Raw genomic sequence first — 19,128 nt, 5'->3', positions numbered from 1 at the left:
GTGGAAATATCAGTTCCAGACCTCCAGCTATATGATGGACATGAAGTACTTCCCGATACTAAGTACAACCATGTGCGTTCGCTTTGGACGACGACTGTGCTTCCCACGTTTCCCTGACAAAATAGATGAAAAGAGAGCGGGAATATAATCTGCAGTCAAAGTATCTTTTAGCCATCCCCTGCCTTGATTACTGAGACCGAGGTTAGCTATAGCTCTGCGACAACAAACCGTTCGTGCTACAAAGCCTGTGATCTTTACAAACTTTGCAAGTACCGAAAATGGTGGTGATGACATCGTTTCCTCCCCCCACCGAGGGACTTCACCATATCCAAGAAAATACTGAGGCCTTTGTGCAAGATAAGTCATATGGCGTGGGAACTTTGTATATAGCTACAGAGTAAGTATGTGGCTATGATAATGATGATGATTGTCATATTTGTTGTTGTTGTTAGTAGTGGTGGTAGATTGTGGTGATGATGATGATGATTATGATAATTATGAGAGTGGTGATAACATACGTGCATCGCTTACTTTGAACCAGGCAGGGGCTGGGGGGAGGGGGGGGGGGGGTTGGGATGGTGAATCCCTTATATAAGCTATATAGGTATGTGCAGCCCCAAAGGCAATGGTTTTTTAGCCGTTTTGGTTTGAAATAGGGTAACGATTTTGACCATTTTGGTCTGAGATAGGGTACGGTTTGTTCACTCAAGTCTTGAACTGGGAATGCTTTTTGGAAGAAGCTTCTCTTTCATCAATAAGTGAGAAGCTCTCCTCAAATTACTAAACCAACCTTGTAACGGCTGAAATAGATCTGAAAATAGTTCTTAACCCTTTAAATTTGACGCCTGAACTGCCCAATACTGGTCAGACTTGGTATTTTACTCTGTCTAATGCCAGACGATTTTACTCGTCAATGGGGAACCCCCAGGAGTCAATTGGTTAAACAGGTATCAAGTTTTTGGTCAAGTCTGAAAAAGGGTAGGGAAAATCACAGATTTTGGTAGTAGAACTTTATTTTTACACAAAAATTTTTATAGCTGAATAGTTTGTGGGGTCGTGCACAAATGAAATCAAATCAAATTAATACATATCAAATCATATTGGTTTTTGAGGAGAGAGGAAAACCAGAGTACCCAGAGAAAAACCTCTCAGAGCAGAGTAGACAACCAAGAAACTCAACCCACATATGACGCCAGATCTGGAAATCAAACCTGGGTCACATTGGTGGAAGGCGAGTGCTCTCACCACTGCGCCAGCCCTGCTCCCCAGGAAATAAGTTAAGGGTTTCAGGTATTGGGCTGCACACCCCCAGGCTTTGAACACAGAATCAGCATAATCATCATCACACAGCTACCAAAATAATGATGATGATGACGATCATCATCATAATGATAATCTTTATTGAGGATATAACCTACTTTACATCTTAAGTGCTTTACAGAAGGGTCCTCCTGGTAAATAAACTCAAATCAAGTCAAAGATTAAAGAGAGGGGAAATCTGGACCACATGGAGAAAAACCTTTCAAAACAGAGTAGAGAACCATCAAGCTCAACCCACTTAATCCGTGAAAGCAGGAATTTAATCCAGGACACATCACCATCTTTGCTCCCCCAAGTGACATAATGTATTTCATTTCTTTTCTTTTGGACGTAGGCAATCCTAGATAATGATTGCATTTTTTATATAATAATAATATTATTGTATAACATTTACATCTGGAAAACAAAGCTCTCAAAATGTAAATTGTTTACCCCATTCTAAATGATTATTTATTTAGAAGGGGCTAAACAGGCATAGAAGAAAATCATTTTCCAAATGTTGGTACATGTATGGCTTAACATTATTTTTCACTCAAAGTAAGAGTATTGTCTTTTTTTGGTTTTTCAGCCGATTGTCTTGGTGTGATTCATCTGGACAAGGCTTCTCATTGGAATATCCAGCAATATCTTTGCATGCAGTTTGCAGAGACACTTCACAATTTCCTCAGGAGTGTCTTTATTGTATGACGGAAATGCCTTTAGATGGTATGTAATGTTTTGTTTTGCCGCAAAGTGAAAACTTTAATTTCTGCCATATCAGTGAAATTTAATTTAGGATGGTTATGCTTTCTCCTTTTTGCATGTTCATCTTCAATCTCAGAGGGCTTTTACCTTGTTGCTTATCAGAAACAATGTAAATTCAATTTTTTATAGAGCTATTAATTACAAAGAAACATACTTGGCCATTATAGTTGTCTTACTATCTATTCCTCCACCCTCCACTATCCCTCCTCCCTTTCTGGGATGTCATGTTCTGGTCAAAATTCAAGATGATGGTCAAATATTTTGCCAAAATAATTTGTGGTGGGCACATGTCCACTGAAATTTACCTGCTTGTTGTACAGATAATGAGACAGACAGAGCCAGTGATGACAGCGATGATAGAGTTGGAGAAATTAGATTTGTACCACAGGACAAGGCTATGTGTAAGTAACTGTTATTGACCAGCTGGTAGAACTGTGTTCAGCAAAATCGCATGATCATTGTTCTAAGTCCCTTTCAAACCTGGAGTTTTTTCAGGCTTTTTTTTTTCACAAATAAATTAATACATCCATGTAAATTGTTGGTCATAGACTGTAACTATCTTTTGCCTAGAAAATCATGTGAGCTATTATCCCGTTGCCCATTGCAGAGAAGATATGAATATTCACGTAGGTGTAGAGTATGTTACTTTTTATACCATTTCAGTGGATGTCATGTTTAGAGCCCTTTCAGATTGTCAGATTCTTCACCCAGATCCTCAGGAAGAAGAAGGTAATGCATGGGAAGTATCAACATTGAATGTAGTCATAATCTGTGGATATAATTTGCTCAAAGTTGAAGAGATGAGCACTTATGTCTTAATGTCAATTTTCATTTATTTTGGTCAAAATCACCTGAAATTCAACATGTATCCTAAGCAAACAACAATTTTGAGTTAAAAAAAGAATAAAGAAATGATAAAAAATGTTATAATGGTCTGTAGAGTTGAAATAGCTTTAATTTCTTCGTGTTATTAATTTTTATCATTTTCTTCCATTGTAGAGGAAGATGAAGACTTTTTTTGTGATGCAGATGAAGGAGACCTTTCTGAGCAAGGGCAGGTTTGTGCAAGGACTTGACAATGTTCCTTGAATAAGGATAATTTTCTTCTTTGTGAAACAGTCTAAAGGAAGTAGTAAGAGTCATTGGAATACCTGCTTGAGTGCATTACATTAGATTGTCATGTATAATAATGTTTAATGTTTTTATATTTTTGGCTACATTTCAGGCAACTCTTGATCATCTGGAAAGTGTGATACACATGCCAAGTCAACAAGACTTTGTTCAGATGACATCATTGACTAATGGAGAGGGCCTTAATGGTCACCACAGAGATGAGCAAGGTTGGTGCATTGACAGAATTATTAGTGGAATAACGTTGAATTAAAACTATTTCATATCAAGTGTTTCTTGCTTTTCTTTTTTTTTTTTTTTGGTTTTGTAGATGATACAGAACTGTATGAAGAAAATGAAGAACAGTTTGAAGATGCTGACAACTGAGATTTTCCTGATGGTTGCAATAAAAATCCAGTTGCATGATCACAGAAAACTGATGTAGTACTGTTTCAAATTTGACATTTTTTTTTGTGGCAGTGCAAAGATAAAACCTTTTAATGCAAGGTGTTTTTAGCATTGTAGCATTGTGAAAATAAAGATTATGTACTTACCTCAACAAAAGGACAGAGAAATCAAAAATCAAAGCAGAGGAAGACACTTTTCCAGTACTTGAAATATGTTCTCGACAAGCAACTCTGACTCTGTCACATGACTTACTCTGATGTCATAAATCATGTGCCACACACTGCCAACTAGTCAGACAGTCAACCAGCCAGTCAGATATCTTACAGTAACATGGTGTTTACATTGCTAAACAACGTAGATGCAATGAGCTTGTGTAAATTTTGTCAAGGAAGTAACCAGTTATTTCTGCATGAATTTTGGTGTAAATTGTGAATACAAGTCCACTTCAAGCATGTGTCACTGTGTACATTAAATTTAGTCTTTTTGCAATCAGCTAATTAAGTGTTCTTGGCAAATGTTGTGTCTATTTACACATATTTCTGAAAAAATATCTTTCTAGTATTTGTGACATTACATTCTACCAGCAGTCACGTAAACATCCTCTGAAACTCAGGTGCAGTCAGTTGGGACGGGACGAGAAAATCATGGTCAAAATCGGGACTGGCGTAAAGTTGTCTTTTCGCCTGACTTGAGAACTTTATACCAGTCACGATTTTGCCCATGATCTTCTCATCCCATCCTGACTGACTGCCCTTGGGCCTTCTAGGATATCACATAAATAGATCTATCATCTTTTAAAATTAGGACTGCAAATTCACGAAGTTTTACATCCTGGAAAAAATGATCTGGGTGTTACTGGTCCTCATACCTCAAGCATTTTTCATATATTTGCCTCCTAACCTTGGGACTGTCAACACCCAACAGTTCAGGTCACTTGAGGATGTTGACCATCAATAGTTAATAATATCTTCCACCTTGAGCCGTGAGTACCCCTAGGCTACTGCTTCCAATGACTCCTAAAACCAAGGGAAAAAGTTGAGATTTTTTTTTTTTAGAAAAATTCAACCAATCAGTGTTATACATTTCATATTGAGTTCTGAGGAAGGTAATAATAAGGGCTGCAACCACAAAACTAGTCAAAAAACTTATTAATGCCATGGCAAATAAGGGGGTAAAAACGTTTTGACATCTATGGGAACGACAAAACTGATAAAAAAGGAGAGAAGACTTGAGAGAGGGACCATGTGTTGACAAATACATTACAATAGTTAGTACCCATTTCCGGGATAAATCCAATGACGACATTTCCGGTAAATTTAATACAAAAACACATTACAAAAACACAATTTTAAATATCGCAGAGCAGTACGTTTGCTGGCTCATTTTCAAGTAAGTTTCATGCCGTTCTACTGCTGTCAGAGTTTGCTGGTGGCGGATCGGGAGGCCGAAGATATGAACTACTATCGAAACACCAGCAAAGATGTGAACCATCGAGCCAACTGCCGTCATCGTATAGTTACCAAAGAAATGGCATTTTACTGCTTTGACATCCTCGCGAGCCATCTATATCGGCTTCAAGAGCCGCCCTGGCCAAACTTTCCCAATGATGAATTGTAAGTATATTTAACAAGTTTTTTGACTTTATGTTTATATATGGCTGCGCTCACTAAAAGTTTTTTCATAAAGCTCCTTTTTCCCGTTCTTTGTGTTCAAATCGCTGTGTTTGTGTTTCTTGGAGAGCGCCGAGGTTTCTCATTTACCGACAACAAAAGACTGCCTTAGAAATTATAATCTCTCCTGTGCTGTCGCATTCACGGAGGCGCAACTTTCATTGAAATATCCCATCTCATGGCTTCCATTTCTCTACTGAGTTGGTTCCAATTGCAAGCGAGTCTTGGCCTTGAAATTGACCAACTGTCTTGAAGTTTATGTAAATGAGTTGAACGCTTGCTTGTTTTTGTTTTCCGATTATATCACATCCCTGAAATTTTTACCCGCAGCCAGACTTCTTAAGGATACAGTGTTGAATCGTTATGAAGAACATTTCTTTCCAAGGTCATTTCTGATTGTTCAACCTATCTTTGTTGAAATGACTAGGGAACATGTCATGGCGAGCAAATTTACGTCTAAATTTATACCCATTTGGGCTTCCTGTCCAAATGGTAATTTTTAAACAACTTTTCGCCTCAGCTGTAGAGTTAATTCACGCATATGAACAAATATCTCTAGTTTCGAGATAAGTGAAGCCCAAATTTGATATTCCTCTTTCCTCCGTACACCTTTTCTTTAATTTCCAAAACATTGACAAGTTTAAAATTGAACTTTGCAGTTATTGCATTGTTAACCTGAATATCCATGTATATATCATATCCTCTTATGGACTTATGTTGTTAATTTACCACACAACAGGGCCCAGTTTCTGTTTTGTGCAGTAGACATATTTTCTATTCTATAGCTTGTGGTTAGTTGACTGTTTCTATGGCTACTGGGTGTGATGGCTATTTTCCCTTTTCAGTGCTTCCAATACTGTATGTAAAATACAGAATTGGAAGTGTTCACTTTTGATATTATTACCCATATTATCACAATTTGGACTGGTTTGAAATTTTCACCTCAGAAATTGCCTAGATAGCCTAGGGGTTAGGGCCTAGACTGTCTTCTTTTACTGTAACCATAAAGACAAATGTTAGGCAGTTCAAATAATTTTGCTTAACCATCCATATGATTTAAAATCAACTTCTTTACATTCATTTTTTGTTCTGATCGCATTTAAGTGTTTAGTCAAAATTCAAGAATCTTTATCTATTGGACATACATGTAAGTTTTCATTATATTTTCTTTAAACAATTGATTGGTGGCAGCCAGGGTAAAACATGGTAAAAATTAAGAAACAGGCTCTGGCTGTAATAATTAAAATTGTAAGATTTTTTGGCTGTCTGAAGTACACCTGTACAGTCTTTGATTACCCATCGATATGATTTAAAATCAACTTCTTTTCATTCATTTTTTGTTCTGATCGCATTTAAGTGTTAAGTCAAAATTCAAGAATCTTTATCTATTGGACATGCATGTAAGTTTTCATTATATTTTCTCTAAACAATTGATTGGTGGCAGCCAGGGTAAAACATGGTAAAAATTAAGAAACAGGCTCTGGCTGTAATAATTGAAAATTGTAAGATTTTTTGGCTGTCTGAAGTACACCTGTACAGTCTTTGATTACTCATCGAGGACTGAAGTTCAGACAATCGAAAGCTTGTAATTTTTAATCGTTTCAGCCAGAAGCCATTTCTTAATTTTTACTATAATATTTTCAAAATCCATTTAAATTGCACATACATAGGTTTGTTATCTTTTTGGAGCTGTTTTTTTAAATCAGGAAATTATATTACTCAGGTACTAACAGAGCTAGTAAGTTATGGGGTTAATTTCTAAAGAAACTGTTGTGCGGCATCCATAGGGAGTAAAACGTGATAGTTTTGTTTTATCAAACAAGTTGATAAATATTATCAACCACCATATGAAAGATTTGGATGTTTTGAGTGTTGGCCCATGTCAGAGCTTGTGATAGGTAAGGTCTTTATTGCATGCTGCTGTTAACTTTTCATTGAACAGTACATCCCTGTTGCCTCATTTATTTCTTTGGCAAAGTAAATCGGTCAGTGTACACGAGTGAAAGGGGAAGTGAGTGTCACTTAGCCACTTGAACCTGCTTACTTAAAATCATGACATTGCAAAATTCCAACAAAAGAGTTGAGTGTCATATGATCTCATGTGACCAAAACACCATGTTGCCAAAGGCATTTGAGATGCTCTAAAGAAAATAACTTAGACCTCTAGCATAGGACAAAATTCCTTTAACAAACCCACTTCTCTTATTCTATTTTAGTCCTTTATTTGTAACATGGAAGATTGGCCATGATCGCCGACTCAGAGGTTGCATAGGAACATTCACTGCCATGAGATTGCACAAAGGCCTCAAAGAATATACATTGTCAAGGTAGTACAAACAGGAAGATTTTGTCTGATTTGCTGGCCCCTGAAGGTCAAAGAGTAATCGGCTAATCGCACAATGTAAGGAGCAAGTAGCACTGAGATGAGATTCCTGGCCCCATGTGGCCAGTAGGACATGAATTCTTAATGTTCAAGATATTAGTTCTTTTGTCATGCATCTCACAGGTTTGAATGTTGTTTTAAAATGTATTTATTTATTTTGGGGGGCAGGGGTGCTGTATTTGCAAAAAATGTGCATGCTTAGTTAATTTATGTAGGATTGATTATCAAATTATTAACTTCCTTGTCATTTTTTACAGTCATTTCAACCTTATTTAACATGGCATAATTTCATTATTTTACTCAGTGCCCTGAGAGACAGCCGATTTTCTCCTGTAACCAAAGAGGAGCTAACTTTGCTGTATTGTTCAGTTTCTGTTTTGACCAACTTTGAAGAAAATGTCAACTGTTTAGACTGGGAAGTAAGTACATTGAAACAAAACCCATTTCACACCTTCATGGTTTGTGGACATGTGTAAGCATGAGTTGAACATCAATTATTGCACACTTCCTTTCCTCTGCATACCATAATGTATAAATTTAAATTTGTACCATGAAGTTGTTGTTATGTTGTGTATATGCAATACCAACACCCTACACTTGCAGCAACTGTGACAGAGACTGCCATTCCAGAATTGGTCTTAACAGTCACGGTCGAGGGGTGGGGGGGGGGGGGGGGGTTTGGCGGGGGATGGTTGAGAATGGATCTTTGGATATTCCCAATGAGAGAGTGTAGATTAGAAAGGAACTCATTCCATACTAATGGCCATTGTTTCATCATTTTAGATTGGTGTTCATGGAATCAGAATAGAATTTTATAATGAAAAAGGTGCTCACCGTACAGCCACATACCTCCCTGAAGTAGCCAAAGAACAAGGTAAAAGCGTGGAAGACTTTGGGAATGAAAATTGCTCGTATAGTTCCTATTTTTAAATCTGGCAACAAAGCCCCTTTTTCCAACTAAGGTCTGTCTCGATTCTCCCTTCCTTTTCAAAATTTTTAGAGAGGATTGTATATATTCACATTTTTGCCTACCTGAATGAATTCAATATTCTAAGTGATAACCAATACGAGTTTAGGAAAAAAATCATTCAACTTCTCTGGCTCTCATTGACTTGTACAACAAAATTTCTTCCACTCTTGATTGCAAGGAATTGGGGTATTTTTGGATCTGTTTAAAGCATTAATTTTGATAGTATTCTTTTTGACAAACTAGCACTACGGATTTAGAGGTTTGGTGTTAATAATTATGTGCAATTCAATAGTGAGAGATCCACCCGCAGGAAGATATGCTGTGGTGTCACACAAGGCTCAATTCTTGGCCCTCTGTTCTTTCTTCTGTACATCAATGATTTACCCAAGGTTTCTTAACTTGAGCTGATCGTATTTGCTGATGAGACAAATTTATTTATTCCTAACAAATACTCAGTTTATTTGAACAATATCCTAAATGCTAAATGCTGAATTGAACAAGCTTTCAGATTGGTTTGAGACCAACAAACGTTCTTTGAATGTAACTAAAACTAAATTCATGTCATTTATACCATGGCAAAAAAAATTGTATAATTATGATTTTAGTCTTGATTGGCAAGAAAGAGATAACACAAGTCTCTGAACTCTCTTTCTTGGTGTTCTTCTGGATGAATGTCTCTCTTGAAAGTCCCGGGTAGCCCATAAAATACCGGTATCTAAGTCGATTGGTATAATATTATATAAATCCAGTTTCTTTCTTTCTAAAGTTTCTCTTTGTACCCTATGCAACTCTGTGATCCTACCATATCCACCTACAAAAGTAGTCTTAAGCGAATTGTTATTTTACAAAAATGAGCGATAAGGATAATAAGCGGGTCCAATTATGATGCTCATAAAGATCCTATTTTAAAGGACTCTACTTGCTTAAATTACAAGTCATTCATTTACAAGTTTCAATTACCAGTAGGTCAATTTATGTAATATTCTTTTTGCAGTAAGCCAGTTTGGAGGTTCAAGAAACGAATGTCCGCTTTGCGATAAAAACAAGCATATAATAGTCTTTTTTGTTTTGGTAAATTGCTGCAAGAATTTGCATTGGAAATCTTGTTTTTTTTTTTAATGCTTGGTTTTATCCCAACATGTGCAAGTTTTTTTGAAACTCTGAAATTGCTTATTCTAATCTTCCTTCAAAGTTTGATACTCTTTTTTCCTTGAATAATTGTACCCAAAGCTATAACACCAAATGCACACTTTAGTTTGCTTACCATATTGCAGAACAAATGTACGTCAATTTTCTGTTTTCTTCCAAGGCCTAGAGTTTTTTAACTAACTTAATTTTTTATTTATTTATTTATTTATTTTTTTTTTTTGATTTTTTATGAGTTTTTCAGTATATTATTTTTCTATTATTTATTAATACATGTAAATATAATTGTTTTATTTATTTTATTTATCATTTTTATATATTGTAAAAGCATTGAGATTTTTAAATGCGTTTGAGAATTAAATTATTATTATTATTATTATTTAATTCTACTACTACTACTACTACAGATGAGGGTATTAGCCAACACCAACTCGGGAATCATGTTAAGTTCAGATATCACAAGTTCTTCATCTTTTGCAACCTTAAAAAATAAGCTAAAGCACTTCTTTATTTCAAAATATTCAATTGAAAAAGAAAATTAATGTTTATATAATTATATTACTTTGTAATATATAATTGGCTCTTGACCTCCTGCATCTTGCTTTTTTGATATGATCTCTCCTCCTTGTTATTCATGAGGAAACCTACTTTCATATTAGCCCTGTGGTTTCATTTAGGTTTCCTCACCACTTTTTCTTTTTATCTTGTAAACTTGTAGTGTTGTAATGGATGTAGTGTGGCAAAATGAGAAAATGAAATAATTGAAATGAAATGAGTAGCCTGAAAATACAGCCACTCTTCATTGCTCACTGCCACTTTCCATCAGAGTGGCTGTGAGCGATTAAGGACTTGTATGCATGCATGTTTCTCACCAGGTTGGAATCAAATTCAAACAATTGACTCCTTGCTGAGAAAGGGTGGTTACAAAGGGACCATCACTGCAGAGGTGCGTGGTTCCATCAAAGTGACACGATACCAGAGTGAGAAGGTTACAGTAGACTACAATGAGTATTTGGCTTCCAAACGAGCTACATGACAACGATAGAGCATAGGGCTATTAATAATTTAGGTTACTATAGTTCTTTGTGAATACCGTTTTCAAAGATGTTGATATTATTCATTTTATGTATATTTATTGCCTTGTTTGGGTGACTTTGGCTGGGGAATTGTATCGTGGTAACATGAGTCTGAGGTGTTGTGCTATTTATCAATCCAAGTTGCCATATGTTTTTTGCTTAAAGATAGTAAGGTGAGGTAACTGAGGTAAGCTTGACAGAGGACTAACTTCGACTTGACATGTTGAACAGCACCTTTCACTCAAGAAAAACAAAATTATATTGCTGCTTTCAAATATGTCCTTTTCTGTGACAGCAAATCAACTATTTCTAGCTATACTACAGAACTTGAATATCAAAGAAAGAAGACCCTTATAAACTGTAAAACAGAGAACAAACCTCTGTAAATTGAGTCTTTTTTGCCCTCAATTTTTTGGAACTATTTTTACATTTTTTAAATTATATAACATCTTGTTCAAGTAACCTAGTATTTTTTTTTTATTAAATGGTTGCTACAGTTCTGCTCAAGGAAAGTGACGATAAATGCATGCACATGAAGTCCATTGTTTATTTTATGAATATCATTTTCATATTCCTGTTCTGGTAAATTGATTGAAATCAAGAACAAAAAATTTGTTACGTGACCCTAGCAGTCAAGATAGAAGGAAATCTCGACCTTTAAAATGGGGTGGTAGAATGGTGTTGCAAGCTGCAACATTTCATATGCACAGTGGACTGCCAACATAACTACCGGTAGATACTTTGATTGACCCAATTCCAGAATAAGAATATGTGGAGTGATGATTTACAATGGTACATTGTGTATGCCTGGCATTTGAAGGAAGAAGAATGATAAAGATATGTTCAAAATAGCATTTTAGGCAGTGTTTGACAACCTTAATGTGAATCTCCGTAAAAGCAAAGGTTTTCTAACTTCTAGCCTGTGTATTCCTAATCCGGAATACGGTCAATCTATTGCACCCTTAGTTACAAAATGACTATAGTATGTTGGATGATAAGATCAATATTCATAACGTGTCACACATTGACGGGCTCCTGGTTTTCTCAGAGGCATTTACGTGTACCATTCCACCAGAAAATTAGATTCTTTTGAATGAATGACAGAATTTTTGAAAATTCTGTTACTTTTTTTAGCCCATTGATAACTGCCTGAAGTTATTAATTAGAGAGTTATTTCTCAGGATTCCTGTATTAAATGATTCAGAATTTTAATTTATGCCAAAGTGAGGTTGAATATCACAAGAAGTTATTGTGGTTTGAATTTGTTTATGGTTATGTAAATTGTATATTTTCATCCCCAAACAAATTCAACCTATGACATCACAAACATTGTAAGCTTTTTTGTTAATTGTTTTTACATTTCTGCATTACTGTGTCAGGACATCTTAAGATCTTTCCAGGTTCTTTGTTTAAGAAATTACTTCTTTTTCTTAAAAACTTTTTTTTTTTTTAAGAAATTACTTCTTCCTTTTTCAATGCATGTTTTCACTTGGATATGCTTTTCTCAATTTCAACCAAGTTTTAACAAAATCAGGTCCTGATTTTCCCAGTCTGAAATATTATTAAAGAACGATTTCCTTCGTAAAAACTTAACTTTCCTTCATTTGTAGTTGCTACCTTGACTTTGCTGAACATTTTCTTAAGTAGTTTCCTTTTACTGGTTAATTTTAGTGTCTTCAGAATATTTGCATAATTTACTATTCATCTGACTGTATGTAGAAGAAGTTTGATCTATGCTTTATTAAAGTTTGACAGAATTTTGGGTGTGACAAGAAAGTCTTGATTGTTGTAAGGCAAACAGGCCTAATAATAATTATTTTAACACCACATCTTGCATGCACATTTTGTTTTTACTTTTTAGCAGGACTTTTTATCCATCTTCAGTTTGAAAGTAAACTACAGATAAAGGCTGGATTCTGTGTTCAAAAGAAGTCCCGCTTATTACTGTAACACCTTTGCTGTTCATTTATGCAAAAAAAAAATTCAATTACGTCAACAGCACTGGCAAATATACATTCAGGAACGCAAATGAACATTCATTTGAACAATTTATTGCACCTTTGGACAATCAAAGATAACAAATATACTTTCAATCTCACGCAATGGTAAATCAATTGCAGTGTGACGATCAATGGTGTATAAGAGACATACAATAATGCAATTAGCAGAGAGATGCATAATTAATTGCACATTCACGTGAACTGACAAACATTGGTATTTTTCGAATAAACAGTAGGAAGAAAAAATATTCAATAGTGTCATTTGTAGTTACATGTATTGGAAAATACTGAACAAAAACAAGAGTATGTAGAATTATTTAAATTTTACATGTACAGTACTGAAACAAGCAGTACATTTACGCTGTCCTAATTCTGCGCTTAAAAAGCCATCATACAGCCAGTTTCTTAACATTGTGGAGCAAGCAATAAGTACCTTAAAAGCAGCCATAAAAGCGGGCAGAAGTCGTCCAGACCAGGAAGAACAAATTAACAACAGAGCATAGGCAAGAGTTCATTTGCATTAATGAAGTTCATGGAAGTACTAATGAACATGTATCTGCCATATAGTTTCAACTGTTGACGTAAATGAATGTATATTTTGCGTCAATGAGCAGCAAAAGGTGTAATTTTCATAATAATATTAATAGAAACCACATTGACCGAATAGTGGAATTTTTGTACACCATTGAAAAATCCTCACATTTTTTGGTTAATTTATGCACACTACCCTCAGTTGATAATTCTCGTTGAAATTCCTTATTTGATATTGCCCAACCCATGACAGTTTATTGGAGTGATGTATGAGATGCAGGAAAAAGATTGCAATGTCAAGTTTATTAAGGGTTAATTGAATCAGGACATGAATTATGCAAGGTAACTGGTCCTGCTTTTCTTGCTCCAGATTAAGGCCTCTTACAGTCCACCTGAACTCAAATAGTTTTTGTTGATTACAGGAGTATTTCCACCTAAAGCAAGACTGCCTGTGCCACCATTGTTTGATCAAAATATTCACTTTTCGGTGCCGCCAATGTCATAAGACAAGCTGTTTGGCCTTTGTCTTTACCCATGCAGAAAAACGTCTGAGGGAGGGTGGATGATGCGTATCTGTAAGAAGAGCATGTCAATGTCAACACAATCTTCTGTGAAAAAATGTGATTGTTATTTCTCATATCCAAATCAAAATGGCTTGCTCAAGGTAATAACAAGACAGGTGTTACCAAAACATTCATTCAATGCACACGTGTTAAAGATTGTGGAGATAGAAAAAACAAAATTAATCTCTCTCAACAATGGCAGTACAAGCTCCTTTCGAGCATTACTCCTCAGCAAAATGAAAAATTATATGGCAAGCAATTCTCGGGCTAAATGGAGCAATCGGATTGCCTGGTTTTTGGTTGGGATTTTACAGTACGGATGGTTACAATGGAACGGTGTGTTTCCATGTTTTTCCTTTCTCCCAGGAAATTCAAGTTAAGGGAAACAAAGTTCAAAAAATGGATTTTTGTTTTTTATCACCGCAGTATAATAATAATAGCAAGCAGAATTTAGTTTTACATGCTAAAGGTAAACCGTTCAAAGTTCATTGATGGAACACAAAGATTGAACATTCACCACGTGAAGAAGTGTTCAATCACTCAAAGAAACAGTGCTATAAAAAATAAAAAAACTTACTATTTACTTGCTCAGGACCGTACTGGGAAATAATGTTTATTCTCCCTGGGGCATTTTTGTACAGATTTCAACAGATTTCCACAGTACGCCCTTTGTACTCGGTTTGCAAGACTTTATTGCAGTGTGAATTAAAGTATGGGTGGTTATCAATATTACTGAATGTAATAATTATGTATACTTGTGTTGTATTGTATAACAAAGAATATATTGTGAAAATCTTTTACTTTTATTAAAATTGAGTTTATTACAGAAGCCAACGCATTTCGATAAACATTTAACAAGCACATATATTGTTCAACAGTAATAATATTGTAGATCCCAATATTTGAAATAAGAATTCTTTTTTTCCTGCCTGCAGTCTGATCAATTTCCCTCAAGTTACAATTTCTGAGCCCCTCCAACCACCCCCCTCCCCCAAGAAAAAAAAGTCCTTGAAAGATGCATTTTGAAGCTGGAAATAAGCAATTTTGTAGCCAATTAGCAAAGAAATAATAACAGATAAAGTATTTCATACTTGTGGGATGGGGAATTTTAAAACCAAGTTGTTTTAACCTGAAGGCTTTAAAATATTCTAATGTTTGGCACGATACATAACTCCAAAGATTTCTTTAAAGCTACAGCCTCGGACAAAATTGTTGAAACACTTTGAGATACCTTGCCCTCCCACAATGTTGTTTTGGCAAATGGGCTCAGAACCTCACATGCAAAGAACATTGAGAGGGGAGAGTAAGCCGCGAAAGATTCAGATCTGTGCAGTCGTGTACTTTTCCAAGGATTTTTGTCACCGACTGTAGGTAAAACAAAAAGGGAATGGTTATATCAAGTCCCAGTCAAACAAATGCAACATACAACTCAACATCCTGCAACAGTGTTGTGCCCGTTTGACCAACCTGTTGTGGTGCTGCCACATGTTGCGTGAATTGAGTCAAATGTATCATGCAACATTTCTATTGTTCTCATTAATGTTGAAATATGTTGCACCTGTTTAATAACTGTTCACAACATCGTTGGGTTGGTGGATGAAAAAAACAATATTAACACAAGTCAAATTTGGTTGACACTAATGACTTCAGTGACATGTCCAAAAATTCTGGGAAGACCTTAATGATAATCTATTGTTGTTGTTGTTGTTATTATTATTATTATTATTATTATTATTATTATTATTATTATTATTATTATTATTATTATCGGTATCATCCCAATTCACTGTCTTGGCATTAATAACTGGTGTGGTCTGTATACTGCTCATCAGGTCCTCATGACTTCAGATGGACAGCACCTTACGTAGAATTAATGTTTGCTGTACCTGGCAATGCCAACTTCTGGAGAGGTACAGTGAACCTCCCGTACATGACCACCCAACCTTTCAAGCCTATTGGTCGCTTACGAGAGCTTTGACCACATTGAGTCAAAAAGTTGCCTCATTAGCATACAGTAACTGCCGAGACTAATCCAAGTGCCAATGCCCATCTAAACCCATGTGATATCTTAAAACATTTTAAGCTTTCCAAAGTATTCATTCAGAGTATCATTACCATGGACTACCTCTCTTAACGAAAAACCGTACAATTCACCTTTATCACACGGCGGCCATTCTGGAGTCCATGGGAAATAAAGGCTTTGCCTTTGCATTGACTTAGCCCATCTAGCCTCTCACTGAATGAGAGGCTAGTTTGGACATTGAGAGTTTGGACATTGAGTGATATGGGTCTATAGAGGAGCCAGATATGGACTAAAAATCCCATGTAAATAGATTTTTATGGACACAACAAGACATGATATTTTGGCTGAAATCAATCAAAGTGGCTATGAGCCACTGAACTAGGAAAATGAATTATGAAAGGTGAAAATGTTGGGCCTCGTTCCTCTCTTTCCTTTGAGCGGGAGTTGAAAACAGGGCTGTTCACAATTTATTCACTGCTCATTGACAATATTATTCAACAATAAAAGTGTGGCTGTGACAAAGATGAGTGTCGAGTTACGCTTAGTAAGTACTGTAAAAATGTCACGAACATTTTCTTTGGTGAATTGTCATGACATACATAGCTTAGGTAGGATATCTGTTCCACACAGGAAGTGGATGTATCGTGTACCAGTGGTGAAAACTGTGACAGCAAAATGGTACATACTACAATACAGCAACAATTTTTAAGAATACTAGTTGACAGTCACAACTCCCAGTGTGGTTTAGAGGATAATTATAATGGTAAAAATGAGCCCATTACAGCAACTATGGCTGGCAGAAAGATTTTATAAATAAAAAAGTTGATTTCTTCGTTGACATGTGAAGAATGCCAGAAACAACCTGTAAACTACAGTTATTGTAGCTTACAGCTTATCATCTAAACCATCCTCCATTTCATCAACAAGCGTAGCTTCGTGTCTTGTGTACTGTTTTCTTCTGCAGTAGAGTAATGCCATGGTAATACCACCAAGTATTAAAATCATGGAAACCACAGAAACTCCTATGGCAATCTTGCCTGCATCACTAAGACGTGCTATTTCTGAACAAAACAAATTTCATAAATTTTGTTAGCTGTAAACAATGAGCTAAGTAAATTTACACCTATAACTTATGGTAAATAGGTGGCGACCAACAACAAAATAACACTTAGTTTATTGCAACCTGCTACTAAAACAATGTAAAAGCCAAAAGTGCCAGGAACCCTGAAACTACGATGACAAAGATTGGAGTTCAAAATTGAAATGCAAACTCACCTGGCACTGGTTTAACACAAGCAAGTGTGAATTCATCTTTCAGTACTCTGTAATAAAGTCCATCTGTTGGTACCATGAGCAGCTGAAACCAAACAAATGGTTCTTATTTTATCAGATGTAAACATTATCATAGGTCACTCTTCAATCAGGTGAACAGTTTTAAGACTTCTAAGACTTAAGAATGAATGACGCTACAACACTGTATCACGTAACAGCAATGATATGGTACCATATGAAACACCGATTATTCCCAAACAAGATGTGGTCATTATTGTGACGTAATAAGTTACCAATGGCAAAGCTCAGCAAAAAACACCCTATGGTATATTTTGGCTTTATAGTAGCTTAAACAAATTCCGCAAATTGGTTTTATTACGAAAAGTGATCAAAGGTCTAGATGAAACTTTTAAACAAATTCTGTACTACAGATTCTGATTCTGATTCAGATTCTGTACTACAGTTTCAACTTGTACTACAGTTTCAACTTTCAACTGTACTACAGTTTCAACTTGGCCCTTTGATTATTATGCAAATTTTTGGGGAGCAAAAGAAGTGTATTACGGGATTTGTGCAAGTAGAAAATTAGAAACTTTTGCTACAACCAACAAAGTCTTTATTTTACAAGGGTTGCACTTTTTAATTAATTTGGCTGATGAGCTTGTGTCCCTCGATCAGACAGACAACAACAGAGAGAACTCCAAGCCCTGCAAGATAAGAGACCCATTTAATGTATTAAGTCAAATCCATGACTCACTGGAAGTTTGGTTACCTGCCTCGTAGAAGGCAGCTCAAGTAGGAATCAAACTCTGTATCCCCTCATTTAGAGGCAATCGTGATGATCACACTGAACCACAGATGCTATGTGCGACAGATTAAAGGGAAAATACCGGTAATTATGTATCAGAGAATTGTGTGTGTAATCGGAAACAAGTTTTTGTGTTTTCGTTGCATGCAATGCAATATCCAGTCATCAAATAACAGTTACTTGAAGTTGGTATCGCATCTTACCAAGCTCATTAAATTTATAATTTTTTAAGTCTCCTGGAATTGTTAAGAATAAGTATTTTTAGATACCCTCATAGAAAGTTGTAATTAAAAGCTCTTGTTTATTGGTTTTGATTGCAGTCAACGCCAATAACAACAGTTTTAAATGTGAACAACTATTCTACAATCACACTTCACCTGATATGGTTGGGACATGGAATGTTGACTTTGGACTACGGAATTGAACAAGATATTGTAACATAATTCACTGAAATACTGTGGATTTTAAAAGAAATCGGCTAAATTTCCTTAGTTCAAGAGCCTTCATGTGATCACGTGTAAGTAATTACATGTAGGTGTCAACTTAGACCTGTCTGAGTCCACGAAGGCAAGAAAACATCTTTACTTTTTTAAATACACAGGCCAAACAGTTACTCTTTTCATAATAAATTACTTGGCCATGTGACATCTCCCTGGGATAGGTTTTTGTGCTTCTGGCAATGAGGTGTGGGTTTCAGTGTAAGGTTTGTCTTTTAGCTGCACAGTAATTAAGCTCATTTACCCATATGAGGGTTAACTCCAAACCAAGATTTGCTGTTGTAGTTAATCATCACCAGCTACATCCACTAGGTAGCTGGTGCACAGAAACTTGTGTAGCCTATATATTGACACGATAACAGAGAGGATATTACACAGTCAGTGGCAATAATTAAAATATGAATTTGATGTTTGAGTGGCAAGAATAACACACTCACTTGTGAGATATTGTTTTTGCCACAAGAACATAAAATTCATTATCTTTGAGCTAACATGTAATGATTATTTTCTTTTTATTATATGGAAAATAATAATTATAGTAATTTACAAAATGGTGGATAGATTTGGCAAGAATGCGAGAATAGCAATGTTTTTTTGAAAGTTTAAA

General features: G+C 35.6%; 3 protein-coding genes across 3 annotated transcripts in view; 2 read left to right on the top strand and 1 right to left on the bottom strand.

The window, feature by feature from the left end:
- Positions 1–17: 17 nt before the first annotated feature.
- Positions 18–4,079, top strand: LOC138028365 (methylosome subunit pICln-like). Its single transcript, XM_068875868.1, has 7 exons — positions 18–397; positions 1,889–2,025; positions 2,385–2,465; positions 2,728–2,793; positions 3,064–3,122; positions 3,290–3,404; positions 3,506–4,079. Exons 1-7 carry the CDS (start codon positions 279–281, stop codon positions 3,559–3,561), a joined length of 633 nt encoding a protein of 210 aa, XP_068731969.1. The 5' UTR covers positions 18–278; the 3' UTR covers positions 3,562–4,079.
- An 839-nt stretch (positions 4,080–4,918) lies between these two features.
- On the top strand, positions 4,919–12,603 carry LOC138030183 (AMMECR1-like protein). Its single transcript, XM_068878066.1, has 5 exons — positions 4,919–5,195; positions 7,469–7,579; positions 7,940–8,054; positions 8,419–8,509; positions 10,627–12,603. The coding sequence occupies exons 1-5, from the start codon at positions 4,981–4,983 to the stop codon at positions 10,785–10,787; spliced, it is 693 nt and encodes a 230-aa protein (XP_068734167.1). The 5' UTR covers positions 4,919–4,980; the 3' UTR covers positions 10,788–12,603.
- A 2,102-nt stretch (positions 12,604–14,705) lies between these two features.
- LOC138030182 (uncharacterized) overlaps positions 14,706–19,128 on the bottom strand; it is a 12,159-nt gene continuing 7,736 nt past the window's right edge. The window contains exons 6-7 of the mRNA XM_068878065.1: positions 17,220–17,301; positions 14,706–17,005 (exon numbers count right to left, since the gene is read on the bottom strand). Coding sequence (XP_068734166.1) covers positions 16,830–17,005; positions 17,220–17,301 — 258 coding nt within the window. The 3' untranslated portion in view covers positions 14,706–16,829. The remainder of the gene's footprint in view (positions 17,006–17,219; positions 17,302–19,128) is intronic.

This window comes from Montipora capricornis, chromosome 13 (assembly GCF_036669925.1).
Source record: "Montipora capricornis isolate CH-2021 chromosome 13, ASM3666992v2, whole genome shotgun sequence".
In the NCBI taxonomy this organism is placed as follows: Eukaryota; Metazoa; Cnidaria; class Anthozoa; order Scleractinia; family Acroporidae; genus Montipora; species Montipora capricornis.
The sequence above is the reverse complement of the archived record's forward strand: the minus strand, read 5'-3'. Positions and strand labels throughout refer to the sequence as shown.